Source organism: Lemur catta, chromosome 2 (assembly GCF_020740605.2).
Source record: "Lemur catta isolate mLemCat1 chromosome 2, mLemCat1.pri, whole genome shotgun sequence".
Lineage (NCBI taxonomy): Eukaryota > Metazoa > Chordata > Mammalia > Primates > Lemuridae > Lemur > Lemur catta.
In genome coordinates, this window is record NC_059129.1 from 34,670,496 (window position 1) to 34,698,061 (window position 27,566).

General features: G+C 46.0%; 2 protein-coding genes across 5 annotated transcripts in view; one reads left to right on the forward strand and one right to left on the reverse strand.

Annotated features, from left to right (window-relative positions):
- The first annotated feature begins 5,143 nt into the window (after positions 1-5,143).
- Positions 5,144-6,002, forward strand: LOC123632687 (SIN3-HDAC complex-associated factor-like). Its single transcript, XM_045543253.1, is given in 1 exon segment — positions 5,144-6,002. A coding segment is annotated over 1 exon segment (666 nt). The 5' UTR covers positions 5,144-5,254; the 3' UTR covers positions 5,921-6,002.
- Positions 6,003-11,251: 5,249 nt separating this feature from the next.
- ITGAM (integrin subunit alpha M) overlaps positions 11,252-27,566 on the reverse strand; it is a 53,375-nt gene continuing 37,060 nt past the window's right edge. For 2 of the 4 annotated variants that reach the window (XM_045543249.1, XM_045543248.1), the window contains exons 15-30: positions 19,607-19,737; positions 19,349-19,512; positions 17,372-17,526; positions 17,144-17,275; positions 16,907-16,980; positions 16,527-16,668; positions 16,309-16,431; positions 15,606-15,685; positions 14,706-14,789; positions 14,329-14,404; positions 13,735-13,842; positions 13,488-13,571; positions 13,228-13,341; positions 13,040-13,141; positions 12,664-12,774; positions 11,252-12,242 (exon numbers count right to left, since the gene is read on the reverse strand). In XM_045543249.1, coding sequence (XP_045399205.1) covers positions 12,171-12,242; positions 12,664-12,774; positions 13,040-13,141; positions 13,228-13,341; positions 13,488-13,571; positions 13,735-13,842; positions 14,329-14,404; positions 14,706-14,789; positions 15,606-15,685; positions 16,309-16,431; positions 16,527-16,668; positions 16,907-16,980; positions 17,144-17,275; positions 17,372-17,526; positions 19,349-19,512; positions 19,607-19,737 — 1,752 coding nt within the window. In that variant the 3' untranslated portion in view covers positions 11,252-12,170. The other 2 variants (XM_045543250.1, XM_045543251.1) reach the window with 2 other exon arrangements.

Sequence of the window (27,566 nt, forward strand, 5' to 3'; positions counted from 1 at the left end):
AAGACCAGCAGGAAAGGCCCAGCCCTCGAGGACGGCACGCCCTGGAAGTTTTATTAGACAGCAGGGTGACCGGAGAAAGGAAGTGATTAGCTCGCTTTGGTGAGTCTGGGAGGGAGGTGCTTGACACAAACAGGGGAAGGCCTGGCTGTGCCGCGCGCGGGGTGAGGGCTGCGGGCTTCCTCGGCTGGACACGGTGCCTCCCGCCCTTCCCAGCGCCAGCTCTCCGCGCAGTGTGTGACACGTAGGAGACACACGGGCAAGGCCTGGCGTGTGACTGAAGTTGCAGAATGACAGAATGTTACCCAAGTAACTGAACAGGTTTCTGGTGCTAGGATCTAGTAGTTCCAGTCTCCGTAACAGCTGCAGGTCAGTTATGCGCCTGGGAAACAGCATGTGGGGCTCTTCGCTGCACCGCTACCAGCCCAGGGAAGGGGATCAAGTTAATGACCAGCCTTGCTCAGCGAAGAATAGAAGGCGACGCTCCAGATGAGAGTTGACTGAGGGAGAGACTGTGTCTCATCGCCCTTGTCGCTCCGGTGGGCGTGTGGACGGGCGGACGGGCCACGGGAGGGCGGAGGAGTTTGTGCGCAGACGGGCAGCACGGGTGAAAGGGTGGGGTGGGGTGGGGTGGGGGCAGAACAGCTGGATGGGGGGTGGCAGGAGGGGCTGCATGGACCTGAAGTGAATGGACCCAATGCTCAGCCAAGATCATCCTAAGGCAGCGCTCCCCAAAGTTTTTGGCACCAGGGACTGGTTTCGTGGAAGACAATTTTTCCACGGAGGGGAAGCGGAGCTCAGGAGGCGATGGGGGCGATGGGGAGTGGCTGTAGCAGCCTTAAATAGAAATGCAGCTTTGCTCGCTCGCCCCTGCCCCCGCTCCCCTCCCGCTGCATGCCCTCCCTTCTCTGAGTTTCACGGAAGACAATTTCCCACGGGCAGGGCGGGGCTGGGCAGCAGACCTCTGCAGCAGGGTCCCCACCAGGCCAGGGCCCGGGCTGGGGAGCGCAGCCCTAAGGCCTCTCAGTGATGGCGTAAATCGGAAGGCTGCCTCGGAACCCAGCAGAAGCAGCCTTGCCGGGAGGCACACTACCGAGAACTGGTGCAAACGTAGGATCAAACAAGGTTTGTTTAGTGTGAGTAAAAGGCTGCAGGACACAAGTGGAGTAGAGGAAAGTGGAGTGACGTTAGGGAACACAGCCCGCGTGTACCTGGGGGACAGGGAAATACAGGCGAGCAGCAGAGGAAGAGGAAGGAAGAAGCGACAGCTGGCTCCGTACACTGGCAAAATCCCTGGGGGAGACAAAGCGCTGTCTTTGCTCAAATTCCATGGCTGGGGCAAGTGCGGGATGAGAACAATATACGCTTCATTTGTACCTAAATTCAGAGAAGGAGAGGTACAGGAGAGAGAAGTGCAGACACGTCACTGGGAAACAGGGAAAGAAAGAGCGAGCAGAGGAAAGATCACAGAAAAGTGGTCGGGGAAGGAGGCCTGGGTTGAAGTGTCAGTGACGAGCCTCACCTCATTCTGGGCCCCCGGTGGAGACGACGCTCACACCTTCCACTTGGAGGCTCTGGGTGTGTCCCCCTGTCCCAGCCTCGGTTGCAGCCTACAGAGGTGACCAGGCCGATCTGGGCTGGAGTCCAAGCTATTCAAGGTCTGCCTGACCTTGGGCAATTTGACATAAGCTCACTAATCATGAGTATCCTCTTCTGCAAAATGGAACAATAATATCCATCTCACTGGGAGTTGCAAAAGATTTAATGAGAATGGAAGGTGTTCAGAGTATGCCACCCCAAAATACGCCATTTTGGCATATTGACTACTTTGAGCTGAAGGCAAGGGAGCAACAACAGATTCAGGGAGGGCTTGCTAACCTTCCCCTTTCCACCTGAAGCAGGACGTAAAACTTTCTACGTGGAAGGTGCCCTCCTTGTGCCAGGAAGAGGAGCACACAGTCTTATCGGCAGAAATAGGGAGATACTGGATGAACCTGTACAAACAAAACCTTGCTAAACTGAGTAGCCCTTATCTTCCATTAGATTCCCTGTATATTTCCTGGTCACTTTCCCACAACTTACCAGCTCTGCCCTGGACCCTTTGTCTTGTCACAGCTTCATCCATTCATTTGTTTAACAAGTGTCCACTGAGCTCCTACCCTGTGCCAGGCAATCCAAGGACTGCAAATACCACAACAAACAAAAGCAGACAATCCCTGACCTCAAAGGCCTGAGGTGGTAGCCAGGGCAAGGAAACAAACTGCGAACTAGAACATTTTTTTCAGATAGTGATAAGAGCTCCTGAGACAGGAGCTAGGGTGCTAGCAATTTACTGAAGGAGGCCCTTAGGAGCAGGGGATGAGGGAAGCAGGACAGAGCGAGGAAAGAAGCTAAGTGACAAGGAGATCTCCCCTGGACTGACTCCAGCCTGATCCCGGAGAGCTGCGGATCGAGAGTGAATGGCCCCACGGAATACTTCCCTCCCTGAAGCCAGACTCTGGCCTTTGGTGTGACCCGTGTCAGTCATCAGCCGCTGACCACTCCTCCACCCTTCCCCCACCCCCACCGCCACCCAGAGATAGAGGCTGATCTGCGCAGGGAGACCATTCTCCAAAGAAGGGGGCAGTTGTGAGCCTTTAGCAGCCAACACAGCAACTGAGAAATTGGCGTTAACCCGGTAGAAGCCATCTGGGAGGGACACAGACAGTATCTGGTGACCACAGAATGGTTTCATCTTAATCTCTTTTTAGAGCAAAAGGAAGGAAGAAGCAAGAGGTCCTAGGAAGGTGGGGTGAGAGCAGAGACTCGAGCAGACATTCAGTGTCTCTCCGAGAACATGGGCCAGGAGGGGGAGTTCCTGGGGGGGGGCTAGGCTAGACAGGCCTGTGTAAATTAGGAGAGGAAGAATTCTAGAGACAGGAAGTGAGGCTGAGTCATCACACTCAGCTTCTGTATCTTGCTTGGCCTTGTCTTGGTAGCAGGATTGTTTCCCAACAGGCAAATGCATATATGGCAGAACTTGGCAACCAACGCGCTCAATGCACATTCGCCCAGCCCAGCCTGCGGAGGGGCCTTGTACTTCCAGGGGCGGCGGATGGGCAGATAAGGGGAATGATTTCCGCAATTGTTCTTCAAAGTCTGCCCAAATGGGAATGCCCACAGAGGAAGCAGAAAGGAAATCTCTAGCTTGCATTCTTCTTTCTTTCTTTATCACAGTAGCTGGACCAGGGCATTGTAGAAATATATGAAGACCAACCAAACGAGAACAGGCAGTGATTATTAATTCAGAGCTTTTTCTATCAAGGGAGTCAGTCATCATCACTTGTGTTTTGGCAGAAACTCAAAAGCAGGCAGAGGAGTGAGAAAGCTTTACAGCGGAAAAGAGGGAAGGCTTCAGGGATGCCCTGACGAGGAGCTGTTGGCATGGGAAGCTGCAGGCAGGCTGACTAGGAGCGGGACGTGCCACGCGATTGATTAAGGGTGCATAGTTAGCTTTCTCTGGTTGGTAATAAGTTGGAAACAAGGACAAAATTTAGGGAAGCTGTCATTATTAATCAAGTCCTGGACATGGGGCCGATTGTTACAGTTATTGTTAGGCTTCCTGGGCTGGTTGCTGGAGGTAGTGGTCTGACTTCCTGTAAGTCTGAGTTATATTAGGTTGGTGCAAAAGTAATTGCGGTTTTAGCACTGTTGAAATTTGCCATTTGGTATTGGAATACATTCTTAAATAAATGTGATTCTGTTACACATCATTTTAATGCACATCTCTTGCTTTATTTTTTTGCTAATGACTTATTACTCGCTGTTTATTTTATATTTATTTTAGACTATGGAAACACTGTTAGACAAAAAGCAAATTTGAGCGATTTTCTTATTCAACTTCAAAATGGGTCATAAAGCAGCAGAGACAACTCTCAATATCAACAACACATTTGGCCCAGAAACTGCTAATGAGCGTACAGTGCAGTGGTGGTTCAAGAAGTTTTGCAAAGGAAACAAGAGCCTTGAAGATGAGGAGCGCAGTGGCCGGCCATTGGAAGTTGACAACGAACAATTGAGAGCAACCATTGCAGCTGATCCTCTGACAACTACACAAGAAGTTGTGGAAGAACTCAACATCGACCGTTCTATGGTTCTTTGGCATTTGAAGCCATTGGAAGGGTGAAAAAGCTGGATAAGTGGGTGCCTCATGACCTGACCAAAAATCAAAAATATCGTTGTTTTAAAGCATAGTCTTTTCTGGGTACATCTGCACTCGAATGTTTATAGCAGCACAATTCACAATAGCAAAGATGTGAAAACAACCCAAGTGCCCATCAATACATGAGTGGATTAATAAAATGTGGTATATGTATACCATGGAGTTCTACTCAGCCACAAAAAACAATGGTGATCTAGCACCTCTTGTATTATCCTGGATAGAGCTAGATGGAGCCCATTCTACTAAGTGAAGTATCACAAGAATGGAAAAACAAGGACCACATGGAGTCACCATCAAATTGGTATTAACTGACCAACACTTAAGTGCACGTATAGTAATAACATTCATCAGGTGTTGGGCAGATGGGAGGGGGGAAGAGGGGATGGGTATATTCACACCTAATGGGTGTGGTGTGCACCGTCTGGGGGATGGACACACTTGAAGCTCTGACTCAGGTAGGGCAAGGGCAATATACCTAACCTAAACATTTGTACCCTCATAATATGCTGAAATAAAAAAAAATTTTTAAATAAAATAAAGTATAGTCTTCTTGTACACAACAACAACGAACCATCTCTCGATTGGATTGTGACATGCGATGAAAAGTGGATTTTATATGACAACCAGCAATGACCAGCTCAGTGGTTGGACTGAGAGGAAGCTCCAAAGCACTTCCCAAAGCCAAACTTGCACCAAAAAAAGGTCATGGTCACTGTTTGGTGGTCTGCTGCTGGTCTGATCCAGTCCAGCTTTCTGAGTTCCGGCGAAACCATCACATCTGAGAAGTCTGCGCAGCAAATAGGTGAGAGGCACCAAAAACTGCAAGGCCTGCAGCCGGCACTGGTCAACAGAAAGGGCCCGTTTCTTCCCCACGACAACGCCCTATCACAGGTCATACAACCAACGCTTCAAAAGTTGAATGAGTTTTCTAGACAAGGCAGTTGAGGAGGAGGGAGTGCTTGGAGGTGGGGGTTGGCCTGGTGTGCACTCCACACCTCGGGGACTCTACTGCGCGTGGAACAGCTGCTTTTGGAAGACTGCTGCCCAGAAGAAAAGATGTTTGGTTTTCACAAGCCAAAGATGTACCAAAGTATAGAGGGCTGCTGTATTTGCAGAGCTAAGTCCTCCAGTTCTTGATTTACTGACAGTAAACGCTACGAAAAGGACTTCCAGAGCTGTTTTGGGTTGCATGAAACTCGTTCAGGAGACATCTGCAATGCCTGTGTCCTGCTTGTGAAAAGATGGAAGAAGTTGCCAGCAGGATCAAAAAAAAACTGGAATCATGTGGTAGATGCAAGGGCAGGACCCAGCCTAAAGACTACATTGAAACCAAAGAAAGTGAAATCTCTGTCTGGAAACAGGATAAAAAGCAACCAGGTCAGTAAACTGCAGAAGGAATTTAAACGTCACAATTCTGATGCTCACAGTACTACCTCAAGTGCCTCCCCAGCTCAGTCTCCGTGTCACAGTCACCAGTCAGATGATGGCTCAGATACAGAGATGGCTTCTGGTTCTAACAGAACACCAGTTTTTTCCTTTTTAGATCTCACATACTGGAAAAGACAGAAAATATGTTGTGGGATTATCTATAAAGGCCGTTTTGGGGAAGTCCTCGTCGACACACATCTATTCAAGCCCTGCTGCAGCAATAAGAAACCAGCTGCCGAGAAGCCGGAGGAGCAGGGCCCAGAGCCTCTGCCCGTCTCCACTCAGGAGTGGTGACTGAGGTTTTTATGTAGAAGGGGAACAAAAAATGATTTAAGTTTTGAAAAGACCACAAAGCAACAAGCTGACCCTCCTATTTTTCACTTGGATACCTGCTATTCTGCCAAAAGACAACTTCTAGAATAATTTCGAATGGGTTATTTTTCCCCCAGTTCCACAAGCTCTGAAGCCAGTGTCTAGCTTACTAAAAAAAGAATTGTATATAATATTTAAGATGCTGAGTATTTCATAGGAAAGCTGAATGCTGCTGTAAAGTGCTCTTTAAGTCTTCTTTTTTTTTTTTTTTTAAATCCCCTTCTAATGAATGAAACCAAGGGGAATTTCAGGGGACAGTGATGGGATTTGTTGTATGATAAACAGTTTGTAGTTTTAGTCTTTCTATATTGAGAAGCAGTGGTTGGGGCATATTTTAAGATGGCTGGCTACACTTGTTTTCCCTCATGATAATAAAGTTGTCATAACTCAGTAACATGGACTTGCTCCTAGAGGTAATTGTTAATAATTTTGAAATATTAAGGTCTTGCCAAGGTTCTGATGATTCAAACCTGTACTACTGATTATTAAGCAGGACAGACTGAGCTTTCTGTTACAAATGCCTTGAAGGAAAAAGTAATTTCTAAATATACAGAGAGGAAACTTGACTGTATATTTTGCATCCTGTGCCACTTCCGTTCATATTAATGTTTGATAAATGTTTTAATTTATGTGAACTTTCTAAAGCAGAATGAAAGCTCTTCTTGGGGAAATGGCAAGTCTTTAGGATAGGTGAGACCCTAGTTGAATAGTACCAAAGCATTACCACACGGTAGACAGCACACTCCATTAAAAACGTTAAACCGTCTGAAAAATAAAATGTTCAAGTCTTCAGGATGGCACAAAACAAAGGTTGATTCTTTGGGGGGCATATTTCTTAGAGGGCTTGCCGAGTACGTAAATAATTGACTTTGTTTGTGTTACGTGACTGTTTGATGACTTCATTGAAAATCTGCACAATTCAGTTTTAGCTCTGTATTACTTCAGTTGACCTTTGTGAAGGTTTTATCTGTGTAGAGTGGATGTTTGACTGGTTTTAACCTATTAGGGTTTTTATTGTTTTTCACTCTATATTTAAAGTAAAATTTACTAAAAGAAGAGAGGTGTGTGTTAATGCTAAGTGAGTTCGTTTTGGTTTGGCTTCTTTTAGTCAGGCTTTCTAAACATTGAGATATCCTGAACTTGGAGTTCTTCAATTCTAAAATCCTCATTAAAAGCCTCTCACTTGAACCCAAACCAAAGTACTCTTCTTGCCTCTTTTCTAAAAGTTCAGGAGAAAAATATCACCAGTTCAGACTTATTTTCATAATGAGGGAGGAGCGTTTGCCTGCCTTATAATGACATGACTCAGTGCTTATTTTTTAAACTGGATTTTAAAAATTGGATAGTATAACAGTAAGGAGTGAGCCACTTTTTATGGACACCTATAGTTTTATAGTTCTTAATCTAAACATTTTATATTTCTTCCTTTTGGAAAAAACCTACATGCTCTAAGCCGCCATATGCACAGACCACACAGCTAGTGGGGTCGGCTCCCTCACAGCCTTTGAGGTGAATTACAACAGTCCAGCCATTATCATCCTCCTGAGTTATTTTGAAATGGTTTTCTTTTTTTTTTTTGTACATTTTGGCTGCAGTATTGGTGGTAGAATATACTATAATATGGATCATCTCTACGTCTGTATTTATTTATTTATTACTAGACCTCAACCACAGTCTTCTTTTTTCCCTTCCACCTCTCTTTGCCTGTAGGATGTACTGTATGTAGTCATGCACTTTGTATTAATATATTAGAAATCTACAGATCTGTTTTGTACTTTTTATACTGTTGGATACTTATAATCAAAACTTCTACTAGGGTATTGAATAAATTTAGTCTTAGTAGAAAATAAAAAAAAAAGTTGAATGAATTGGGCTATAAAGTTTTGCCTCACCCATCATATTCACCTGACCTCTCACCAACCAACTACCACTTCCACTTCTTCAAGCATCTCGACACCTTTTTGCAGGGAAAACGCTTCCACAACTAGCAGGATGCAGAAAATATTTTCCAAGAGTTCGTCGAATCCTGAAGCACAGATTTTTACACTATAGGAATAAACAAACTTATTTCTCATTGGCAAAAATGTGTCGATTTTAGTGGTTCCTATTTTGATTAATGAAGATGTGTCTGAGCCTAGTTATAATGATTTAAAATTCACGATCCAAAACTGCAATTACTGTTGCCCCAACCTAAATGGATAGTAGGACGGCTTCCTGGGCCAGCTTTGTAGCTAAGGGGTTGGTTTCTTGGGCTGGTTGCTGCAGACTGTGGGTCACAGTTCTGTCTTTACGTATGGGCTGGCCATTGTTCCTTTGTATATTGAGTCTCTCAGTGTCTAGAAAATGTGAAATAGTCCAGCTGGATAGTATATCGTCCTGAAAGCGGATGTTGGAATGTACAGAAACAAATTTTTGAGAGCTCTGTCTCCTTGTAGAGGGCACAAAGAGAACAGGAATCTGGGGAAACCCAAGTCTTTTAATTCATTCATTCATTCACTTGGCACACATATTCAGCAATTGTTGGTTACGTGCTCCTGATATTGTCCTCAGGTCTGAGGATACAATGGGGGTCCTCTGGGAGTGTACAGTCTCCAGGGGAAGAAACGCAGGTCACAGTGGCAGTACTTCAGAATGTGGAACTCCCCACAGCTGCGGATCGGGAGGATCTGGAGGAAGTAACAGGCTGACTCTTGAGTCAGGTGAAGGAGAAAAGGAAGTGAGTTCGGGCAGTGGGTACAGCATCAGCAAAGGGTGGGAGGGGAGATGGGGTGTGGTTGGGGGGAAACACCTACATGCTCTCTGCCCCAGACAGGCCTTGTTTAAGCCAGGCTTCCCGAGGTAGTTCCAATCGCGATGCCTTTCACTTTCAAGAGCGTCACCCTAAGCATGGTGTGTGTGTGAGAAATATGAGGCTGGGGGTGTGGGGGGCAGAAGTGAGCTGCAGAGGTGGTCAGGGCCTCGAGGGCCACCATAAATACAGCCGGCCCTGGCTGCAGGGGCTGCAGTGCTGTGTGGAGGGGCGGCTGGAGAGGACAGAGAGCCCTGTCCTGCCTGGCAGGAGCTCTGTCTGGCTGTGGCCTCCGGTTGCCAAACCATGAATCTGGATTTCTCTCCGAAATCCCCCAATTTTAAAATGTCAACAACTAATTAAAACCAAACAAACAAGGCCACTTGGGCCAAATAAAACCTGAGGTCTCGATTTGGCCCAAAAGTTGCCGTTTGAAATCTCTTTTCTAAACTGGAAGTGGTTAAGAGCTAAGAATTTCCAACAACAAAGCCTGTGTGTTTCCCTGGGAAAGGCACGCCCACACCTCAGGGCGCACACCTCTGGGCATCTCTCCAGAGAGGGGGGAGACTGTCCTGGCACCTTTCTCGTGCATCTAATTCCTCTATCAGGTCATTCTGCCTGCAGGTAGGAAGGGATAAAGGGGTAGGACCACCCCATGGTGTTCTCAGGGGTAGAGGATAAAGCTTTGGAGAGCAAACCAAGTGAGCTTGGCAGGAGAGTCCTACACACGGAGAAAACATAACTGCAGCCTATACCCCCACCAGGATGGGGAGGGGGGAACACTCCCAGACTCTCTGTTTTGAGTGGCTCTTCGTGAGTATTGATAAGAGAAGGGATTGAAATGCTAGTGGGGGCAGTAGCACCATCAAGAACAAGTTCAGTTGCTTGAACAAGTAGGAAAGCAGAATCTCTGGGAAGGCGGTGATGTCAGTTACAATACAGACTCAACTGCTGCATCAAAGGCTCAGAATGACAATGTCTTCAACAAGATCAATGTTCATTTCTCTCTCCTGTAATAGCGTCAGAATGTGGAGCCCAGGGCTGGCTCGGTGGTACAGAGTCAGAACTCAGGCGCCTCTGACCACTCTGGCATTCTTGCGTGTTGCCCTCCTCTGTGAGGTCCAAAATGGTGCACCACAGCGTTCGCACTCCAGCCAGTGCAAAGATGTTCAGGAGAAAGAGAGGACACCTTCTCTCAAAGGACCTGACTCCAAAGTTGTTCCCTTCACTTCTACTCACATTCCATTAGCCAGAACCCTGCCACGTGGCCACCCCAGCTGCAAAGTGGGCTGGGAAATGTGCTCTTTAGCTGAGTGGCTACGTGCCCATTGCAACATGACACACCACTCCAAAACGCAGAGCACTGCAACATCAGCAACTTATTATTGATATTTCTCACAGTTGTGTGAGCTGACAGTCTGGGCAGTTCTGTTGGACTCACCTGTGGCTGCAGCCGTCGGATGGCTGGACTCGGCTGGAAGGTCCATGGTGGCAGTTGCAACGGCCGTCGACTGGGGCCTCAGCTGTCTTCTCCACGTGGCCACGCATCTTCAGGCTAGATGCACCACAGCGTGGTGGCCTCAGGGTCCTGAGAGGAGGAGGCCACAGGCTACCAGGCTTCTTAAGGTCTAGGCTCCAGAACTCATGCAACATTTCTACCACATTCTGTTGGTCAGATCTAGCCACAAGACCAGCCACACTCACCTGTGCTGAGATTAAATCCCAGCTCCATTTCCGTCTTATCCATATGATCTCAGGCAACTGGTATATCTACCTAAGCCTCAGTTTCCTCGTAAGTGAAATTCAGATAATAATAAATAGCAAGTGGCAGCCACTTTGCATGATTGCTGTGGAATTAGAGAGCTTATGTGTTAAGGCCAGGGTGGTGGTTACGTTGTTCGCACGGCATGGGACACGGGCACAGGGGTCCTCCCTCTGAGGAGGGAGGGCCACCTGGAAACAGCTGTCAGAACTGTGCCTGAACACACCTCGGCAGCGAGCGCCTATCCCCATGGGCCTTGCCGGGGCTGTGCTCACCTGTCAGACTTCCAACCCGTATCTCTTTCTCCGGCCACCTGGCCACCTGCGTCTGCTCTGCCCACATTCAGGTCAGGCCGGAAGTGCCAGGGGATTAGCACCCTCTCCCCACCGAGAGCCGTGGAATTTGCGAATGCGGTGCTCCCGCTCCTCCCCCTGGGGCGGATACCGCCAAGGTGCGTGTGCTACACCGTCTCCCAGGGCTGCCCAGTGCGATTAAGCCTCAGGGCCCCACGGCAGAGGCTCTGCCGACAACACACCCCGGGCGGGCGGCCTTCCCTCCCTCAGCCCACTCCCCCGCCTCTCAGGAGTTCCTGGGGCCACTTCTTAAATAAACTTCTTTCACTCAAATTTTTGGGTTTGCTTCTGGGGGAACCCAAACTTCTAAAAATATATCCCATAAATCATCCTTACACATCTACAAAAAATGACATATATTCAATTTATTAATTCAGCATTGTTTATAATAGTGAGAGGTTGGAAATAATATATCAAAAAAGGACGGGTCCAGTACATCATGATATACCCACACAATGGAAGACTACACAGCTGTATAAAAGAATGAAAAAGTAATTCACGCCTAGATGTGAACCAATGTCTGAGCTATATTAATGGCAAAAGCAAGATACAGAACAGTATACAGTAAGCTACCATTTGTGTAAACAGCTGGTGTGTATCTGTGTGTTTTGCACATGCATAGAATCTTCCTGAAGGAGACCCAGAAACACATAATCTTGACTGCCCCTGAAGAGGGGACTTAAATATCAGGGAAGAGAGACTTTTCACAATACACCCTTAAATGTCTTTTGATTTTTGTCTGTGGACAGGTTTATCAATGCAAAAAATAAAACTAGCATGAAAACATAAATACACAAAGGGAGATTTATCATTCCTCATTGGACACCGTGGGCCCCCCAGCTCTAGTGGGGGGGGTTTGCACAGGCGCCTGTGGGTCCACCCACGGCTTCCCCACAGTCTCAGAGCTCGCTGGGTGGGCTCCTGCCGGTCCGCCCGCGCCCACGAGGGCAGTCTCACTTCCTCCAGCAGGAGGGAGGAGGAAGGCCCGGCAGCATCCGCGCCCACACACAAGGAAGCAAAGCAATCCCTCCGCCTGCGAGGCTCGCAGACACTCGCGCACACCCAGGAGGCGTCTGAGTCACACACGCGGCCTACACACACTCACGCACACACTTGCACACACAGTGGAAACCAGGCAGGTCTCTTCCGAGTGAGACCTCACCACCCGTCTCCTGATGGACATGTCTGTCCAGCAGCCGGGGGACCCGCACGTTGTCCGACTGACGTCCTGCTGGCTGCGGGCAGGGCCACGCAGTGGGGAAGGAGCGGTTACTCGGGTGGGGCCTCTTGGGGACCAGCTTCGCTCATCATGTCCTTGTACTGTCGTTTGAAGAAGCCGAGCTGTTGGGGCAGAGACAGAGCTGGGGCCACAGAAGCCTGGGGAGCAGGTGAGGGTCCTGCAGACCAGGAGGCGGGACAGAAGGACCAAAGGGCAAAGGATAAGGCGGCAGAGTGTGGAAGAGACCTGGGGAAAGTGGGGCAGGGAGGGAAATAGCATCAGTGTTGGGGCCCGGAAAGGAACATAAAATATAACGAGAAGCAGCAGCAGCACTCCTTACATAGTGCTCATTCTGTAGCAGGGGCCATTCGAAGCCCATCACTCACAAAATGGGTATTGACACTCTCACGTTACTGGTGAAGAAACTGGGCCATCGAGAGGCTCTGTGACTTGCCCAGGGTCACACAGCACTCCTGGGAGTTGAGCCCAGTAACGGAGCTGCTGAGTGAGAAGCAAGAGAGGAGGAGGCCAGCAGGGCAGTACCTTGTACAGCCCGGCCGTGATGAGGGCCAGGAGCACCAGCCCCCCGATGGAGCTGCCCACGATGAGCGGCACAGGGTTGTGAACTTCATACGGCTCCACTTTGGTCTCCGTCTGGGAAGGAAGAGGAGAAAGGGGGTGCCTCAGGGGAGGCAGACTCCAGCTTTCCGGGGGGTTCCCCAATCAGACAGACCTTGTGCACTCCCTGAAGCCAGTGACTAACCCTCCCTATGTCCCCCAACATCTCAGCCCTCACTCCTCCTCCTCCACCACCCCTTTCTCTCTCTCTCTCTCTCTCTCTCTCTCTCTGTCTCTCTCCACTCCCCCAGAGATTTCCACAAGCCCAACCCCCTTGTCCCTCCGTCCCCAAGACAGACACCTGGGCCCTCACGAACGTGCTCTGTCCCGGAAGCAGGGCAAACATCGACTTGTTAAACAAGATCTCAGCTGTGCTCACGACCAGAAGGTGGTTGTGCGAAGTCTGCGGGAGAAAGCCAAGTGGGGGCTGCAGCTGAGGGCTCTGAAGTGCCACATCTGTGCCCAGCGAAGCCACAGGACCCCACACACCTTGATATACCAGTCAAACGAGAGGTTGCCCGTGAGGGTGACATCTAATTCTTCCTCGATGCTGAAGAATGGGATGTCGCACTGGGTTCTCTGGCAGACAGCAATGGAGCAGTTCTGGAGAAAGGAGACGAGGAGGGAGATGACAAGCTGGATGCAGCAAACATCGCCGTGTGCTCAGAGAGACCCCACTGGGCTCCAACGAACGAGGGGACCGCGCTGGGCTGCGTGTGGCTCCGAGGCAGGGCCAGGCTGCTTCTCACCAGCACTGGTGTCTTCTTCAGCTCAGCCAGGAAGTCAGAGCGAGGGGGGAGTCTCTCCTCGGTGTGGCAGGTGTTTGAGAGGTTCTGGGGAGAGCGAGGTGCCGTGAGCAGAGAGAAACGAGGGCTCCCGCCTGGATCCAGGAGAGGGTCGGAAGCAGCTCCAAGATCCAGCAGAGGAAACAGAGATTTTAGGAAAGATCAGGGCTGTGGGGAGGAGTTAGGCCCAGTTCTCACCAGCCAGACTCACCTGGGAGAAGGTGACCTGGGGGCTGTCCCACACGGTCACCTGGTTCAGCCGGACGGGGACCCAGAAGACCACACTGATGGGGAGGCTCCTCTGCCCCAGGTTGTTGAGCTGCATCGGACAGGGGTGAGGGTCAGGGTTCTGGCCCCGCCAGCTCCTGCCCTCACCACCCCCGCCCAGCACACCCGAACGGGGCCTCGCAGGCCCAGCCCCCGCCCTCCCTGGGGGGCAGCGGACAAACACATGCTCGAGAGCCAGGCAGGCTGGTGTTAAGTCCTGGCTCTTCCACTTATCACTCCTCTTAGGTGTCAGACTTTGGACATGTTCTGTTCGTGTTCGTGTCTCTGGGCCCCAGTTTTGTCATCTGTAGACAAGACAACGATAGTGCCTCCCAGTGTCGTTAGGAGAACAAAAACGAGCTCATTGTGCACGTGTGTGAACACAGCCAGCGTGCGGGCTTGTGTGCCTGGGGCCGCGCCTGGCACAGTCGGCGCCACTCGCACGTGTCCCACCACTGCCACCACTGCTTCTGCGCCCTCTTCGCACTGATTTTCCTCCCAGCCTCTTTCTCAGGACCCGGATGTCCCCACTCCCCACCTGGTATCGGTGCTGCATAGCCTTACTGGTCTTCTCTGAGGCCGTGAAGTTGAGGTATTTAGTGGAGACCTCATGGCTGGAGGGAGAAAGAAGGGACAGGAGATGACAGAACATGAGGGTGTCCTGGGAGGGGGTCTCGGGCTAAACATGTAAGGAGTGAACAGGCCCTGAGGGGGTGGGGTGGCATGGTGTGCGGGGCGGGGGGTGCTGCAACGTGTGCCCGGTTGCCCCCCCCACTCAGCACACCCCCGTGCACATACACACACATGTGCAGGCTCACATGCACACACAAACAGCCCAGACTCACACACAGGCACACAACGGCTGAGTCCAGCCCAGTGGTGGCGGGGGCTCAGCTAAAGTCCTGGAAGCAGCACCTGACGACCGCCATGGACACGGCGTACTTGACGGGCAGCTCCAGCTGGAACGCGGTCTTGTTGGTCCCGGGCATGTTGTTCTCACTGCAGGGGAAGAGAGCGCCGGTCAGCTCTCGAGAGCTGAAAACCAGCCTTTCCTCTGCCCTCTCCCCCACCCCTCGCCTCCAATCGATCACCAAGTCCTGTCACCTCTGGTGTCACACACCACTGTTCTCCAGCCCGGGCCCATCCCTGCTCCCCGGCTGTCTGCAGCAGCCTTCCTCCAACTGGTCCCCCCAGATTCCAAACTGCTCCCACCCCAATCTCCAGCCCTCCTGGAGAGTGATCTTTCTAACGTGCAAATATGATTACGTCACTCCCATGACCAAAACCACAAGTTCCCTCGCACCGCCCGTCAGTTATTTGGTGACTGACTCACATCTAACCACCGCCAAGTCCTCAGTCCTGCATTCTGTGCTGGGGCCATTCTTAAAAACACTCTGATCTTTCTGGCCTCCGGGCCTTGCCTACTACATGTTTCCTTCCTTCTGTCTTCACGCTCACCCTCAGTTCATGCCTTGGCTAACTTACAGCCTGAATATATTTTCTTCAGGAATCTTCTCTGAATGCCAAGCTCCCAAGAATACCAGACATCCCCCATTTAATCTTTCATTTCATACTGTACTGCAATGGCCAGTTTTCTTGTCTATCTTTGTCACTAAATTATAATCTCTGTGAGGGCAGGAACCACAGTTGGCTTGTCTGTCACTGTCCCACCAGCACTCGATGGCTGTTCAGTGGGTCTGTCAAATGAACAAATGCGCTGAAGGGAGAACCAGTGGGGAGAAGGCACAGGCCCCCTGGGCAAGGGGCTGGGGCCTCAAAGGGGCAGGTGCTTGTGGAAGGTTGGACACAGCGCACCTGGTCACATTGGCCCTGAGGAGCAGCTTGTTTCCAAGGGAAGCTTTAGAGTCCACATCAAACGTTACATTAAAGGTGACCTGGAGTTGGAGAAAGGAGAAAGAGTGATATGAACAGAGAGAAGGAACAACCCAAATATCCACCAACTGATGAATGGATAAATCAAATGTGGTCCATCCATAAGACAGAATATTGTTCAGCAATAAGAAGAAATGACATGCTGATGCATGCTGCAACACGGATCCTGGAAAACGTCATGCTAAGTGAAAGAAGTCAGTCACAAAAGATCACATCCCTTGCAATTCCATGTTTATGAAATATCCAGAATAGGCAAATCTATAGAGACAAAGTAGCTCAGTGGCTGCCGAGGGTGGGGCAGAGGGGAGGACAGGGGCTGATGTGCAAGAGAGGCAGAGTGTCTTTACGGCACAATAAAGATATTCTAAAATTGACCATGGTGATGGGCACACAGCCCTGTGAATATACTAAAAGCCAACAATTGCACTCTTTATTTGGGTGAATTTTATGGTATGTGAATTATATTTCAATAAAGCTGTTTTGTAAAAAGGAACCACTACTAAAAAGAAAAGAAATAAAAGAACGGAGGAAACGAAAAGAAAGAGAAAAAAAGGAAGGAAGGGAGGGAGGGAGGGAAGAATTCCAGATGACAGAGGAGAAAGGAGAGGGGGCCGGTAGTGCTGACCTCCGAGTTGTCTGGGAAGATGGGGTTGTTTACGTTGCACCTGGTGCTCTTCACGCCCCCAGGCCCTTCTGTGGAGGAGACAGACTCGCAGGTCAGGCGCCAGGAGCGCTGTGAGTGCTGATTCTGGAAGGCAAGGGAGGTGCAGGGGGGACGTCAACCACCAGCCCTGGGCGCGGAGACAGTGAAGGTCAGATGGAGCCTGAGAAGGATTTGGTTACCTGGGCTCCTGACACCTTCCGGTAGGACAAACCAGATGGGTGGACGAAGGTGACCTGAGTCCTGTAGGAGTCCTCACCCTCATTTCTCACAGTCACTGTCACGTTGAATTCCCGGGGACCACCCACCACCAGGGTGTCCAGGCTGTGGGAAGAACAAGACAGGCCCTGAGGCACTGAGGGCTTCCCTGTGGCTTGTCTGCTCTGGTGGGAAGGAGTGTGGGTGCTTGAAGAGAGATGACAGTAGATGGGGCAGCCACAAGGGACCTGAGACACACAAATGCCACCAAAGAGACTGCTTTGTGCCAGGCTCCCCTGCACCTTGAACGGAGGAGCACGTCATGGTGCAGGTTTGGAGGAGGCAATGTGGAAAAGAAACGCACTTCATAAAACTGAAGGTGATGCTGAGGTCATCCTGGCAGATGTTGTCATTGCCACAATTCTTCTCAAAAGGAAACTGTAGAATAAAAAAATGTGATAAAATGAAAGGAAAGGAAATAATGAAATATTGTGAAATAAAACAATAAAATAAAATTATGTGAAAAAAATAAAATGAGCTTCAGCCATCTTGGCCTCTGTTCTCTTCCATGCCCCTGCAGGAACCCAACTCCAGGACTCACCAAAGCTGTGAAGGATCTCTGAGCGTCCACAGCGAGCACTGGCCGAAGGTTCCCGAAAGAGGACAAAGGCTTCCCCACCAGAGAGAAGTTGAGGCGCAGGGAGATGGGACTCACTGACTCCTCTATGCAATCCTGAGAGACAGCAGGGATTTGGGAATCTGCCCTCATCAGCTGCCCAAGCCCAGCCCATTCATGGAGCACCCACAGTCTGGCCACTCGCCTACTCACCGGCAGCTGTATCTTCAGAGTCTCACATTTCTGCGTCAGCCCCAAGGTCTGTTGCTGTCTGCGTGTGCTGTTCTTTGTCTCATCGAAGATGGCTCGGGATTTCGGGCGGCCAGAGTCCAGAGCCAGGTCGTAAGTGATGAAGCTCTGGATCTCTCCTGAAGGGGCAGGGTAGTGTGGTGGTGAGGAGCCCGAGCTTTGGAGTTAGACAGGCAGGAGTTTAGACCCAGTTCCTCGGCTCCCCAGCTACATGACTTTGGGCATGTTATCTGACCTCTCTGAGTCAGTTCCCTATTTTTAAAGTGAGGATAATAATTTTAGCTTCCCAATGGTGAAAATAAAATGAAATAGTGCCTATAAAGCATTTAGCACACTGCCTGCCACATAGTAAGTGCTCAATAAATGGTAGCTAGTTTGTTACATAGTAGAAGATTAATTCTATTTTACTGGCTGCTTTAAAATTTTTTTCTCTTTGTCTTTGGTCTTCAGCTATTTGACTATAGTGTGCCTTTGCATGAAAATTTCCTTTATATTTATCCTGCTTTGATTTTGTAAAGAATCTTGATATCATTCATCAGTTTTGAAAAATTCTTAACCACTATTTCTTTAACTACTGCTTTTTTCTTATTTCCCTCTCTCTCACTCTCCTCCCCCTACCACCCGTGCTTTCTGTAATTCCAATTACATGGTTGTCAGATCTTTCACTGTATCTCATATGCCTCTTATGATGTTTTTCTGTATTGTTAATCTTTTTTCCTCTCTCTTTGTTCCTCTCTGGATACTTTCAACTGATTTGTCTTCTAGTTCACTAATTCTCTGCTCTTCATCTAATCTGCTGCTAAATCTATTTACTGAATTCTTAATTTGTCCTTGTACTTTTCAGTGCAAGAGTTTCCATGTGACTCTATTTTATGAATTCTAGGTCTTTGCTGAAAAGACCATCTTTTTCTTTTTTTCTTGAAAATATGAATTGTAGTTACTTTTTAAAAATTCCTATCCAATCACTCTAATTTCTGAATCACCTGTCAGTCTATTTCTATTGTATATTGTTTCTCTTGGTTGCTTACCAGTTGTCTCGTGAAAAGACCAAGTTGTTTTACAAAGGTCCCCCTCAGATCTCTGTCTCCCCAGCACTGGGAAGCTGATGAATTCTCTGCTCAGCTCTTTAACTTTTAAGTTGCTGTTTTCTACTGGGTTTCTTGGAGTATTGACCTTTGCATTCATAGCTTAGGAGTCAGCCAATGACTTGAGGCAAATTTTTGTGTAAATTTTGAGGCACCTTCTCTGCAATTCCCTGAACGCCAAGACTTACTTTTCTCTTAATTTCTAGCCATACTGGCTGCCCTAATCTCTAACTTATATTTCCCCAGCCCATAAGACTGCTGTTAGAAAGATTTTTTTTGAGAGAAAGATGGGTCTCACCATGTTGCCAGGCTGGCCTCAAACTCCTGTGTTCAAGCAATCCTCCCACCTCAGCCTCCTGAGTAGCTGGGACTACAGGCGTACCTCACTATGCCCATCTAATAATTTTATCTCCTCTTCCTATTTCTTTCTAGTACTGTCATTATTATTCTCCCACCCCAAGCACAATTCCACTCTTTGAGAGTAGGGACAAGAGAGAAAGTCAGGTTACTGATGATAAAATGTGTATCTAAATACTTTGTGAATTTGTGTTTAGCTCATCAGCTCAATCTCCCCAAATGAGTTTTCTCTCAGTTTATTTTTTAAAAATTTGGTTTGTTCACAAGTTTGGGGTGCTCAGTTCTCTGGAGAACTGAGAGAATAAGGAAGTACCACATGGTCACTTCTTTAATGGGATTTGCTGGGCTTCCCCAACCAGCAGGGAAATAGCTGCTCACTCTGGTCAAGCTCAGAGGCTGCCAGAGCCAGTGAGAACTTTGCATGGGACAGCCCGAAGGCCAGAGAGAGCAGACTGAGCCATGCGTCCATGTTCCCTGAGACTCACCCACCAAGCCTCACCTTCTCTCAGCCGATCCCGTGTGCTCTTGTGGACACGGAGGCAGACTCTGACCTCCCCAGCATCTCGGCTTTTTGCCGCCTGTTCATTACACTCAAAAACACTCCTTGCCACTTCCCTGGGTGTGAACTCCATGGTCACTTCAACTCTCAGCACTGGCTGGGACCTGCAGGGACACCAGAAAACCACCAGGGGCCTTCAGACAGCAAAGAACCTCTTCCAAAGGAGAATACTTGGTCTGCTCCAAAAGGAATTCTCACCTCAGCAGCAGTACCTGCCCCTGGGCCCCTATAGTCAGGTCCACCAGTCCGTCCATTGTGAGGTCCTGGCCCCCGCTCAGTGACTGACCAAAATACTGGAGCCTGGGAGAGAGCTGGGAACCTGAGATCCTCTGAGGGTACAAAAGAGGGGAGAGAAAGAGAGTGGGAAAGAATAAGCAGGTGTGTGACTCAGTTGCCCAAGGTGACCCAAATACATGTTCTCTGAGCTCTACCTAAGGCACATCCCCCACAACTAACCAAAGAATTAGGAAAACTTAGAACCTATCAAGGAATTATTCACCTTTAGACTACAACCACAAGATGATACCCAAAATTTTTATTAACTACCTGTGTTTTCCAGGTAAAACAAACAGTTGTACACCAAAAAGTGAAGGTGTATTATGTGGTTCAGCTGAATCTCACTTACATGGTCAGAATAATGCACTTAATATTGATCTAACCAAAATTACCATATAAATATTAATATGAGGAGTGAATGGGAGGTAAAAGGGATGCTAATGTGTGGGAGACTGGAAGAGAACTCAATCCTTACCTCCCCTTTGCTGGGGTAGTGGAGGGAATTAGGGCTTTCATTGTTCACTTTAGACTCATAAATATATGTATAACAAGCATGCAAGATTTTGTAATAAAAATAAAATAAAAGTCAAAGCCTTCAATCTCCATTTACACAAAGAAACAGAACAACATGTTCCAATGAAGAGAGGCATAATTACAATATTTACGCAATTTTAGAAAGAGGCTCCCCCACACAGAGAGAACATAAGGCAGTGGTTTTCAGCCCTAGCTGTACCTAAAGAGCTTGTAAAATATACTGGGGCTTGCATAGTATATTATTACATTTATATGAAGTTCTGGAATGGGTAAAACTAATCTAAGGTGGAAAATAATCAGAACAGTGGTTGTCCTTGGGATGGAGGTGGGGGAAGGAACTGACTGGCAAAGGGCAAAAGAGAACTTCCTGGGTTGGTAACCATGTTCTGTATCTTGATAAGAGTGTGGGTTACAGAGTTTTAGGCATTTGTCCAAACTCATTGAATAGTTAAAAGATTTGTGCATCTCTTATCTATAAATTTTATCTTAAAAATAACTATAAACAAATATTTAATTCAGTACCTCATATTGAAGTACTTAGGGATAAAGTGGACTGATGCTGCAACCCACTTTGAAATTCACTAAAAGATAAGATGGGCAGCTGGGTGCGGTGGCTCACGCCTGTAATCCTAGCACTCTGGGAGGCCAAGGCAGGAGTATTAATTGAGGTCAGGAGTTCGAGACCAGCCTGAGCAAGAGCAAGACCCCATCTCTACTAAAAATAGAAAGAAATTATCTGGACAAGTAAAATTATATAGAGAAAAAATTAGCCAGGCATGGTGGTGCATGCCTATAGTCCCAGCAACTTGGGAGGCTGAGGCAGAAGGATTGCTTGAGCCCAGGAGTCTGAGGTTGCTGTGAGCTAGGCTGATGCCACGGCACTCTATCCCGGGCAACAGAGCATGACTCTGTCTCAAAAAAAAAAAGATGGTGAATGACATCAGCAAGAAGACAGAATAACAGTTCTCTAGCTTCACTTGCCCCCTACAGAAATCCATCTAGCAACTATCTGCAGGCAAGAATGCCATCATGAATATCCCAGAACTCAGGAGTGAGGCTGAGACACCTGCTTGGACCAAACAACTGAGAAAAGTTGCAATCAAATAGTAAGAGGAATAGTTTTCTTTGACTGTGATGCCCCTCCCCAAAGCCATCACAGAGCCACCCACAGAGAATTCCCTTGCACCCACAATTTCTACAGTGGCAAAAGTGAGTTGGAGGCAGACACTCAGCTTCCCCACTAGTCTGGGACCCTTCACAGGAGGCTCACTCCTATCTTATCCCACAGAAAACACTGGGAGTACTGGCAGCACTAGACCATCTGAGGTCAGTTAGAAAAAAAGAACAGGGGTGGAGCTCACAGTTACCAGGGTGTGGATTTCTGCATTCTGGCCTATGGATGGGGTCATACCAGAGAAACTAGCCAACTTCATCACACTGCAGGAAACATGGTCCATGGTTCATCCAGGATTGACTCTCTAGCCAGCTTTCCCTACACAGCCTGAGTGCTCTCATTAAGTCTTCCCCAGGTTAAGAGGCAACTGGAGGTCAGCAATTACCCACAGAGGGAGCACTGGGCCCGCCCAACCCTAGTAGTGAATAGGTGATCCACCTAAGCCCTGGTGCTCCTGTTGAATCTTCCTCAAGCCAAGAGGTAACTACAGGCCAGCTATTACCTCAAAGAGAGCATTTGGTCCCACCCAATCCCAGATGCTGAGTGGTGACTCCACCAAATCTGTTACTGTCTTTAAGCCTATCCTAGGCCAGAAGGGAAGCCTACGTCCACATATATCTGTGGAGGATAGCCTCTGACATTGCCCACCCCACATGGCTGAGCCTCAGAGCCCATTCTGCAGTGCTCCCCAGCTGTAGATTCCAAACAACAGTACCACCCAGCCAAAAAAGACAACCTGAAACCATGCCCAATTAGAGACATTCACAAAGTCCAGCCAGCAGTCCAAAAGGACAGCAGAGTCCAACCAGCGGTCTCACCAGACTATGGAGCACAGCTAGCAGTTCCATTTGACTTCAGAGCACAGGAAGCAACCCAGTCCAACTAGAGTAACTGACATCAAGGTTTGCCTGTCTAGGGTTTCTACCAGCCAGCCCATCCAAAATCCCAGGCTAGATTAAATAATAAAGGTCTATGATCACCAAAGAACTTCAAATGGCAGAAGAGGTGGTCATCTCCTCAAATATGCAAGCATCAGTATAAGAACACTAGGATTATAAAAAAATCAGAAAAATATGACACCACCAAAAGAAACTAATAAAGTTCCAATAATGGAATCAGAGGAAATGGAGATGGATGATGTGACTGACAAAGAATTCAAAGTAATCCTTTTAAAGAAGTTCAGGCAACTGCAACAAATACAGATAGAAAATCAAATGAAATTTGGAAAATAATTCATGAAGAAAATCAGAGGTTTGACAAAGAAATAGAAATAGTTTAAAAAAACTAAATAGAATCCTAAAGATAAAGAGCTTAATAACTGTGCTGAAAATTTCAATAGAAAGCTCAATAGCAGACTTGATAAAGCAGAAGAAAGAAACAGTGAACTTGAAGACAGAATATTTGAAATTATCCAGAGACAAAAAAAGGAAAAAAAAAAGATAAAGAAGGCCTTCAGGAATTATGTGATACCATCAAGTGAACTAGCCTTCACATAATAAGAGTTTCAGAATGAGAAGAAAGAAGAAAAGGCCTAGAAAGTATATTTAAAGAAATAATGCCAAAAATTTCCTAAATCTGGGGAAAGACAACAACATCCAGGTATAGGAAGCTCAGAGGTCGTCAATCAAATTCAACCGAAAGAGGAGTTTACCAAGGTATATCATAATTAAATTACCAAAAATAGAAGACAAAGAATGCTGAAAGCAACAAGAAACATATCACATTCAAGGGACTCCTAACACAGCTTTCAGATTTCTCAGCAGAAACCCTATAGGCCAGGGGAGAGTAGGATGATAAATTCTAAGTGATGAAGGAAAAAAATAAATGTCAACCTAGAATACTTTACCTGGAAAATCTATCCTTCAGAGATGAGGGAGAAATAAAAATTATTCCAGACAAACAAAGCTAAGGGAGCTCATCACAACTACACCTGCTTTACAGGTATTGCTACAGGGAGTTCTTTCAGTTGAAACAAAAGGCCCCTAATTAATAACAAAGAATATATAAAAGCAAAAAATCTCAATGGTATAAGTAATACATAGTTATACTCACAATTCTCAAATACTGAAATGGTGGTGTGTAAAGTAATTTTATTCCTACTAGGAGAGTTAAAAGACAAAACTATTAAAAACAACTTTAGGCCAGGCACAGTGGCTCATGCTTGTAATCCTAGCACTCTGGGAGGCCGAGGTGGGAGGATCACTTGAGGTCAGGAGTTTGAGACCAGCCTGAGCAAAAGTGAGACTCCATCTCTACTAAAAATAGAAAAAATTACCCGGGTGCAGTAGTGCACACCTGTAGTTCCAGTTACTCGAGAGGCTGAAGTAGGAGGATTGTTTGAGCCTGGGAGTTGGAGGTTGCAGTGAGTGATGATGACACCACTGCACTCTGGCCTGGGCAATAGAGTGAGACTCTGTCTCAACAACAACAACAAAAAACTGTAGCTACAATAAAATGTTAAGAGATAAAAATTACAAAAACAAATATAAAATTCGATATCAAAATCACAAAAGGGGGGTACAGTCCAGAGATTTTATATGCAATTAAAGGCAAGATGTTAGCAACTTAAAGTAGCCTGTTATAAGGATATTTTATGTAAATGTCATGGTAATCACAAAGCTAAAACCTATAGAAGTTGCACAAAATATAAAAAAGAAAAGTTTCAAAGTATATCACCACAGAGAACCACCAAACCATGAAGAAAGACAGCAAGAGAAGAAGTAAGAAAGAAGGGACTTACAAAACAATCAGAAAACAAATTAGGTCAGGCATGGTGGCTCACGCCTGTAATCCTAGCACTCTGAGAGGCCAAGGTGGGAGGATTGCTCAAGGTCAGGAGTTCAAGACCAGCCTGAGCAAGAGCGAGACCCCGTCTCTACTAAAAAATAGGAAGAAATTAACCGGACAACTCAAAATATATAGAAAAAGTTAGCCGGGCATGGTGGTGCATGCCTGTAGTCCCAGCTACTTGGGAGACTGAGGCAGTAGGATTGCTTGAGCCTAGGAGTTTGAGGTTGCTGTGAGCTAGGCTGACGCCACAGCACTCTAGCCCAGACAATAGAGTGAGACCCTGTCTCAAAAAGAAAACAAATTACAAAATGGTAGTAGCAAGTCCTTATCTTTCAATAATTACCTGGAACATAAGTGAATGAAATTCTCCAATCAAATGACATAGTGTAGCTGGGAATTTAAAAAAAAAAACAGATGTAACTATATACTGCCTACAAGAGACTAACTTTACTGATAAGAGAACACATAGACTAAAAGTGAAGGGATTGAAAAATGTGTTACACACAAATGGAAACTGAAAGAAAGCAGGGGTACTATAATTCTGTCAGACAAAATATACTTTAAAAGCTATAAAAAGAGACAAAAAACCCATTTACATAATGATAAAGGGGTTGAATCACAAAAATGCAAAAGAATTGTAAATGTATATGTACCTAACAGTGAAGCACCCAAGTACATAAAGTAATTATTAAATTATCTGAATGTGGATGGATTGCAATACTATGATAATAGGAGGGCTCAATACCGACTTTCAACAATGAACAGATCATCTAGACAGAAAATCAATAAAGAAACATTGGACTTGAATAACACTTTAAACCAAATGGAGCTAACAGAACATTTCATCTAACAATAGCAGAATACACATTTTCTCAAGTGCACACAGAACATTCACCAGGATAGATCATAAGCTAGACCACAAAACAGGTCTTAACAAATTTAAACAGTTTGAAATCATATCAAGTATCTTTTCATATCACAATAGCATGAAACTAGAAGTCAAAAACAGGAGAAATTTTGGAAAATCCGCAAATATATATAAATTAAACAACAGGCTCCTAAACAACCAACGGGTCACAGAAGAAGTCAAAAAGGAAATTTAAAAAACATCTTCACACAAATGAAAATGGAAACAATATACTGAAACTTATGGGATGCAACAAATGCAATTCTAAGAGGAAATTTTTTAGTGATAAACATTTAAATCAAAAAAGAAGAAAGATCACAAATAAAAATATAATGTTACACCTTGAGGAAGTAGAAAAAGAAGAATGAACTAAGTCCAGAGTTAGCAGAAGGAAGGAAATAACAAATGTCAGAGTAGATAAATGAAATGAAAAATGGAAAAACAATAGAAAAGATCAATGAAACTAAGAGTTGTTTTTTTAAAAAAATAAGCAAAACTGACAAACTTAGCTAGACTAACTAGGAGAAGAAGAGAGATTATTCAAATAAATAATAGTAGAAATGAAAGAGAAGACATTACAACTGATACCACTGAATTACAAAAGATCATAAGAAAGTACGACGAACACTTATATGCCAACAAGTTGGATAGGCTAGAAGAAATTGATAAATTCCTAAACACACACAACCTACCAAGACTGAATCATGATGAAATCAAAAATCTAAACAAACCAATAACTAGTAAGGATATTGAATCAGAGGGGGAAAAAAAGTCTTTCATCAAAGACAATCCCAGGGCCAGATAGCTTCACTACTGAATTCTACCAAAGATTTAGAGAGGAACTAATACTAATTCTTCTCAAACTCTTCTAAAAAAAATAGAAATAGATAGAGTACTTCCAAACTCATTTTATGAGGCTAGCATCATTCTATTGCCACAGTCAGACAAGGACACTGCAAGAAAAGAACATTCTAGGCCAATATCGCTAATGAACATAGATGCAAAAATCCTCAAGAAAACATTAGCAAACCAAATTAAGGAACATAGTAAAAGAATCATTCCCCATGACCAAGTGGTCCCTATCCCTGGGATGCAAAAATGATTCAATGTATACAAATTAATAAATGTGATGCATCACATTAACAAAATTAAGGATAAAACCAGCCAGGCACAATGGCTGACGCCTGTAATCCTAGCACTCTGGGAGGCCAAGGCGGGTGGATCGTTTGTGCTCAGGAGTTCGAGACCAGCCTGAGCAAGAGTGAGACCCCGTCTCTACTAAAAATAGAAAGAAATTAGCCAAACAACTAAAATATATATACAAAAAAATTAGCCGGGCATGGTGGCGCATCCCTGTAGTCCCAGCTACTCGGGAGGCTGAGGCAGAAGGATCACCTGAGCCCAGGAGTTTGAGGTTGCTGTGAGCTAGGCTGATGCCATGGCACTCTAGCCTGGGCAACAGAGCGAGACTCTGTCTCAAAAAAAAAAAATTAAGGATAAAACCATATGATCATGTCAAAAGCACTTGACAAAATTCAATAATCTTTCATGATAAAAGTTCTCAACAAATTATCTATAGAGGGAATGTACCTCGGCACAATAAAAGCCATATATGACAAACTCATGGCTAACATCATTCTCAACAATGAAAAACTGAAATATTTACCACTAAAATCTTAGAAAAGACAAGGATACCCACTCTGACCGCTTCTTTTCAATATAGTACTAGAAATCCTAGCCAGAACAATTAGGCAAGAGAAAAAAAATAAAAGGCATCTTAATAGGAAAGGAGGAAGTGAAATTAATTTTATTTGCTGATGGCATGATCTTATATATAGAAATTCCTAAGGACTCCACCAAAATGTTAGAACTGATAAATGAGTATAGTAAAGTTGCAGGATACAAAACCAACTACAGAATCACTAGTGTTTCTGTACACTGATAATGAACTATCCAAAAAGAAAATTAAGAAAACAATCCCATTTACAATAGCTACAAAAAATTAAGTACATAGTTGTAAATTTAACCAAGGACAGAAAAGACCTGTAGAGTAAAAACTATAAACTGCTGATGAAAGAAATTGAAGAAAACACAAATAAACTGAAAGATAACCAGTGTTCATGGATTAGAAGAATTAATACTGTGAAAATGTCCATACTACCCAAAGTAATCTACAGGTTCAATGTTATTTTAATCAAAATTCCAATGTCATTTTTCACAGAAATGGGAAAAACCATCCTAAATTCACATGGAATCACAAAAGACTCCAAATAGCCAAAACAATCTTGAGCAAAAGGAACAAACCTGAAAGAATCACACTACCTGATTTTAAAACATATTATAAAGTAATTGCAATCAAAACAGTATGATGCTGGCATAAAAACAAACACATCAACAAATGAAACAGGATAGAAAACCCAGAAATGAATCCATGCATTTGTGGTCAACTGATTTTTGACAAAAGTACCTACAAGACA